This window comes from Vigna unguiculata, chromosome 9 (genome assembly GCF_004118075.2).
Source record: "Vigna unguiculata cultivar IT97K-499-35 chromosome 9, ASM411807v1, whole genome shotgun sequence".
NCBI classification, from domain to species: domain Eukaryota; kingdom Viridiplantae; phylum Streptophyta; class Magnoliopsida; order Fabales; family Fabaceae; genus Vigna; species Vigna unguiculata.
The window spans coordinates 23556360-23563140 of NC_040287.1; the positions used below are offsets into that span (position 1 = coordinate 23556360).

The 6781-nt window shown below is 35.2% G+C and overlaps 1 protein-coding gene across 1 annotated transcript; it reads left to right on the plus strand.

Moving 5' to 3' along the window:
* Window positions 1–351: 351 nt before the first annotated feature.
* LOC114163096 lies at window positions 352–3889 on the plus strand. Its single transcript, XM_028047178.1, has 5 exons — window positions 352–459; window positions 1215–1491; window positions 2085–2204; window positions 2343–3355; window positions 3618–3889. The coding sequence occupies exons 2-5, from the start codon at window positions 1222–1224 to the stop codon at window positions 3676–3678; spliced, it is 1464 nt and encodes a 487-aa protein (XP_027902979.1). The 5' UTR covers window positions 352–459; window positions 1215–1221; the 3' UTR covers window positions 3679–3889.
* The last annotated feature ends 2892 nt before the right edge of the window (window positions 3890–6781 follow it).

Consider the following 6781-nt stretch of genomic DNA (forward strand, 5'->3'; position numbering starts at 1 on the left):
TGACATAATTAATTTTTGTTACAATATAACTTCAACTTAATATACAATGAATAATATATAAAATCATATATAAAATAAAAATTATATATATATATATATATATATATATATATATATATATATATATATATATATATATATATATATATTAAAGAGCATAATGAAAATGTCAACATAGAGTGTAATATAAATTTACCTTTAAATATAAATATTTCCACACACACTCACACAAAGTTAATATTCCTGTAAAATGTTATATAATTTTTAATTATAACATTTAATAGTAAATCGTATTGTTATTTTAAATTTTAAAAAATGAAAATTCAGATTCAGTACCGGGAAGTGTTTACTACCATCAGGAGTGAAAAGCAGAGTTTTAGAAACATGGGTGACCACTGACCAGTGAGGTAATGCTTAAGAAATTCACTCCCAGTTCCTAGTTCCTCATTGACGTTTTAGGTGAGTAAACACCGTGAACAAATGCTTCCTTCTATAGTTCCTGTGAAAGATGCTATCTTCTATAGTTTCTCTGAAAAAAATGCCTTCTCGTTTTCTCTTCCAAGTTTTCTGTTTTCTCTTTATTTGTTTGATATTCACTGTACTTATTCTTAATCATACCCTAACCTTTCCTGCATTTTATTTATTTTAAACGATTATAGTTTCAGACATTCACATCAGGGTTTGTCATATACCTAATCTTTTCTCTCTTTTTTTTTTTTTTTCACCTTCCTGCTTTAAGACGCATAAAACCAGAATTAGTCATTGTTTGGCTGAAACAACTTTGGATAGCTTTGATTTGATTTAGACTTTTATATTGGTTTGCTAGGAAAACAATTCTAAGAATCAACATATGCAAACCTAATGAGTATCTAGATGCAATTTATTAATACTTCTTCTTACAGTTTTCTAGTCAAATAAATCTTACAACTGCTCATATAAATAAACACTTAATAGAACCTACAGTCAGACTGCGGTTAACTTTTATGTCTATGATCATTAGAGGACACATTACCTGTTTGGGTTTTTGTTCAAGATAGTTGTGCTACCTTTAATTGTGTGATGGAGGAAAAGAAAAGACAAAAAATATTAAAGAAAAATGTTGATGCAAGGAAGACATTTTTTGAGGCTTGATGTACTTTCACAATTATTAGTTTTGGTGTATTCAGGGAGTGCTTAGATCACTTGAAATAACATTTTGATGACTTATGATGCAGTGACGCAATGGAAGCCCAAGAGGAGGGTGTTGACGTTCAGGAAAAGCTTTCTGGCTTTATTTTCATGTGTAATGGAATTACAAAACCAGAGTGCTACCGATACCGAGTTTTTGGACTTCCTGCTAGGAGAAAGGCTGATGTAGAGAAGATCAATCCTGGTACATATCTTTTTCTGTTTGACACTGATGTGAAGCTTCTCTACGGTATTTATATGGCAACCTCAACTGGGAAACTAGAAATAGAGCCATTAGCTTTTGGGCACAAATTCCCTGCTCAGGTGAGTCTTTACAATCTAAGTAGACTTCTCTTGCTCCCACACACAAAGACTTACCACTTTGTGAAAATAGCATCCTGTGTCATGATTTGCAGTTTGTGGAAATATTGGTAGCAGTTTGTAGCATCAATTTTGTTGCCTCAGCATCATAAATTGACATTTTGGTGTAAGTTTCTTAATTTGCCTTTGGAGTTGCATACATGTTTAGGAATATAATTGGTTCTTGGTGTTTCTTCAGCTGTATTTGGATAATTAATTTGTAACCTTTGACATTTTTGTAGCTTTTGGAACAGACTCATGGACCTTAGTCTCTAATTTTTTGAAGTTGACAAGCATCGTTTTCATCGCAACATTGTATGTTTTGTTGGCTGGTTGTTTCTATGTTGACTTCCTAATTTTTCCTTTTCATAGTCAAAGTGCTCGTATTAACTTCAAATCATATAGCTAGTTGAGGCTTTAAGTTTTTGGTATGAGACAAGTAAGTGCTTCTGATTGCTAACTGTACTCGAAACTTTGTGGTGATGTCAAATGCACAATATTTATCGCTTTATTTTTCATTTCCCGTTATCCTGCTTTCATATTTTTATTTTATCCAGGTGAAATTCAAAATTTACAAAGACTGTTTACCCTTGCCAGAGAGTAGCTTTAAATTTGTCATTCGAGATAATTACCAGAAAGGCTCCAACAAATTTAATCCTGAGCTCAATATTAGACAAGTATGTTTCATTTTGATCTCCCGCAAATTGATTTTAAGTGCAATTATTTCATTCTACTTTTCTTTTCTTCTCTGCATCTTTTTGTGAGAAAGAAGTGAAAACTACGTTTGTTATGTGGAATATATTGCTATGTTGCAGGTAAGAAGTCTAATAGAATTGTTTCGCCCATTACATGAATTGCCAACTTCACCTATACTTCCTTTTCTGAAGAAACCAATGAATAATGTTTATCATCATATATCAAGGCCACCACCACTTTCTAGAATGTCACCCAATCAAGCTCCATTGCTGTTGAACTATCATGTTCATAATACTATGCCTCATTTAGCTGCAGCACAGTCTGTGCCATCCCAAGCTTCAAGGAATCAGTTTTACTCTCCTGCTAGTACACTTACTCTAGAGGGTACTTATGCAACTGGGATCTGCAGCAGTCATAATCAGACTATCCTCAGGGGCTGTGCCCATACTCAGACATTGCAGTACTCTCAGCATGCACATCATAACATTATACATCCACAACCTGACTTTCATTCTTCATTGATGCCTGTGGGTAGCTGTCATACTCAATCTCTGCGAAATCCTCAATATCCATATCAGAGTATCTCAAACCCTCAATCACTGCAAGATCCTCAACATCCATATCAGAGTATCTCAAACCCTCAATCGCTGCAAGATCCTCAACATCCATATCAGAGTATCTCAAACCCTCAATCACTGCAAGATCCTCAGCATCCATATCAGAGTATCTCAAACCCTCAATCACTGCAAGATCCTCAGCATCCATATCAGAGTATCCCAAACCCTCAATTGCTGCAAGATCCTCAATATCAATATCAGAGTATCTTAAACTCTCAATTGCTGCAAGATCATGAATATCAGAGTATACCAAAACCATCGCATGATTTTCATCCTTCCGTCACAAATGCAGGCAGCAGTCATCCCCAGTTGTCATGGCTTCCTCACTATACCCACCAGCATATCTCAAACTTACAACCTAACACTTATTCCGCCACGCTAAATGTGGGCCACAGTTATGATCAATCATTGCCAGATTATCAATATACACATCAGAAAAATGCCCAAATTCCTCAACAGATTAATCATCCATACTTTCCTCAAGAATTTCCATCTTCCACATATTCATCTCAAGGGTATTTTTTTTTTTTCAACTTCATTCTAAACCTTTAATTTAATTCAACAAACGTTGTCCGGCAAAGGGATTTTTATTATTTTTTAGTAAGTACAACAAGGGGAGATCCATTGACTGAAGCTATGTGCAGATTCTAGAGGAGAAAGCATTGCCCCATTATAAGTTTCAAGATTTATAACTGTTTGCTGCACATTCTAAGCCATGGGCTTAATGTATATTTGAAATGAATTTTGTCAATATCTAATTATGTTATTATGGACCAGGCCAGGAGCCATGCAAGGGGTGATATCAAGTGGTCAACAAACTGGAATGGGAAGTGAGTAGCACGAGTCATCTATGCAGACTCAGGAATACTTCTACTCTAGAGAATGTTGCCAAAATACTGTACTCAACATATTCAATTTCTAAGTGCTTAATTACATTTCTGCTTAAATATTCCATTATGCTGATTTTTTGTATGTAAAGGCGCGTATATAATGTTAAAACACTGATGTTTACTTGCTGCCTTTTGTACGAAAGGAATGATATATCAAGAAGGATTGCAACTCAATCACACAAATCCCTTGAAATAAATTAGGTAGGCGATAAAAGAAGGAACAAAATTAGATAATGTTACATTTCACAAATATGTCTTTGATGGTGGGCTGATAGCATAAAAGAAAAACTATTAACAATATGCCTATCATTGCTTTCCTCTCACAGATATCTGCTATCTAGTAAATAGCTCCAGGCCTACTCTAAATTATTGGAAAGTAGTGGGTAAGGAATATGAATATTTAACCAGACTTCAGAAAACAGTTTTAAAATCAAACCTTTAGATGCTAAAAAAATCCAAATATACGTTTTCCATAAATGATAACATGGTGACAGCCAGGCTTTATATTTGGAATACATCAACAGTCCAAATAAAAAATTTCACACATTGAGTAGTTCTGTTTTTGTTTTACTTGGACTATGTTTAGATTGAAGAAAAAAAAAAATGAGAGTGAAGGGGAGGACTAAAGTAGAATAGAATAGGATAAAGCATAATAGAGTGAAACTTTCTTTCCATTGTTTATCTTGTGATAGAATGATATTTTATTGTTCATAAAATAATTATTAAGGTAGTAAATGAACAAACACATAATTAATTTTATTCTAATATAACTGTATTTTGTAAAACACTAAATATTATTGTAATTTTCTTTTACAACATTACTGTCAGTTTTAATTTTGTTAATATCTTTCCATAGCTTATAATTTTGCTAATATCTTTCCATAGCTAATTTGTAGAAGCTCTCTTACATATTTGTAAAAGCTCTAATGTATAATTTCTCTATTTTTTTTATCTTATACATAAGTTAATTTTAATTAATGGAAAAATTTATCTACTTTTCTTTTTCTAAAAATTCTTACAGAAAAAAATCATCCAAACATAAAAAAAATTGTTTGCGAAACTAACAAAATTAGTTAATAGATACTAACACATGAAATAAACTGTTAGCAAAGGCACTAAAATATATTTTTAGAAATATGTTGTTGAATTTAAGAATACTGAAATTTTAAAGATTTTCATAAATAAAGACATTATTTTCTTTCAATCAAGAAAACAATTATAAAAAAAAGAATTAAACTTTAAGAGATCTCTAATCAATGTTCTTTAATTTTTGGTTAATATATATATATATATATATATATATTTTGTAAAACCCTATTTTTCTACCATAAAAATTTAAAAGGGTCTGGCCCCATCTGTTGGGCCTAAGGGCTGGCCCATAGGGTGTCCAAAATCTCTAAACCAGCCCTAACCCTCCATTCTTGCATTTTTTCAGAAACAATTTCCCATTCCCTCTCCCTTGGCTGCTTCATGAGCTTTGCTAGGGTTTGGCCTTGTCCTTCACCAAGCTAGTTGAACTCCACTTCGGTTCCACGTAAGTTGATCTTCAATCCATAACTTCTCTTCTCTAGCTTTACTTTCGTGTTCCTAACTAGGTTCATCGTAGTGACCTCATTTTGCTTCTGGTGTTAGTATTTCCAGCTCACCAAGCTGTTCCTGGAGCTGTGGTGCTCCTCCGTGGTGTGCTCGTGTTATTTGTTATCCTTTGTCCAGGGAAGGAAGCTAGGGCTTGCTTTTGTGTTTTGATTTTCTGTTTGTCTTGCTGTTATTTCACAATTGTATGGTTGGTATGACATTGTGAATGCATGGAATGCCTTGGTATGTTGGTTTGGATTCGTATGTGTGGTTGTTGCATGGAAAACAGTAACGAGAAACTGATGCTCTCGCCCAAGCAAGACTTGTAGAAACAGGCCAGGTTAGTACTCGAGCTCTCGCTCAAGCGAGGAGCTCTCGTTTGAGCGAGGTGACATCTTGCTCAAGCGAGAGGGGCTCGCTTAATCGAGAACGTGTGGGAGCCTTGACATCTTTTAGTTTTAGCCTAGGCAAGGAACCTCACCTTTGGGCGAGGGGTGGCCTCGCTCAGGCAAGGAGGGCTCGCCTAAGCGAGAACTCGCGAAATCAGCAACCCTCACTGTTGTCAGTCTTGCCTAAGCGAGGGCCTGTCGCTTGAGCAAAAGACCCCTTTCGCCTGAGCGAGGGTCTATGGCTTGAGCGAGATTGATGCAAGTGTTTTCTCGGTGCTTGTTCTTTCTCATGTCTTTGAATGGTGATTTCTTGTATGATTGTATTACCCTGTTAAGGCATGAATTGGTTAAGTATGCATCTGTTAAGTGATTTATGGACTGGAAATGATAAGTTTGGCATGAGTTCGGTATGCGTGATAATACATACTTGGTTGGTGGAACATGATATTGGTATGGTTAGGACGTAATTCCACGATAGTTTCGTAGTGATACCTCATTGATTAGGGCGTAATTCCATGAGTCTCTAGGTGAGACCTCATGGTGGTGACACACACACACACACTTTGTTTTATTTAATTTTATGAGAGCATGCCTAAGCAATTGTAATTTGTGTGGCTCTAGGATGATTAATCAGAAACTTGCATTTGCATCCTTATCTCTTAGAAATAGCCACACCCACAGTCATCATGCCTCATTGTCACCAACACATTGCTCAATCTAATGAAGAACAACCCACTTCTCCCACTCTAAGTTCTCCAAATCACGAACACCATGGGAGAATTGAAGCTTGGTTTGAAGGAAATGAGTGACAACATTCAAGTGTTCCTCATAGAGATGACTAGGAAGCAAATCAACATTCCTAAGGTGCTAACGTATTCATGGCTACGAACTGAAGGGTTTGAGGCTCTCCTCCAACAACTCAAGCATCAAAAGTTGAAGACCTTTCTTGAAATTTCAAAAATCTATCCTAACTTAGTGAAGGTGTTTTTCACCAACTTGCAATTCAAGAATGATGTGCTATTATCTAGTGTTAAAGGAGTGCAAATGAAGATACTTGGAAGGATGTTGTTGCACTTAGGCAACAAGG

Bases quoted from the DNA above. Each gene is read 5' to 3' on its own strand.
- LOC114163096 (XM_028047178.1), top strand. From the start codon at position 1,222: ATGGAAGCCCAAGAGGAGGGTGTTGACGTTCAGGAAAAGCTTTCTGGC. The intron at 1,492-2,084 runs GTGAGTCTTTAC...TATTTTATCCAG, and splicing joins GGCACAAATTCCCTGCTCAG to GTGAAATTCAAAATTTACAA. The intron at 2,205-2,342 runs GTATGTTTCATT...GCTATGTTGCAG, and splicing joins CTGAGCTCAATATTAGACAA to GTAAGAAGTCTAATAGAATT.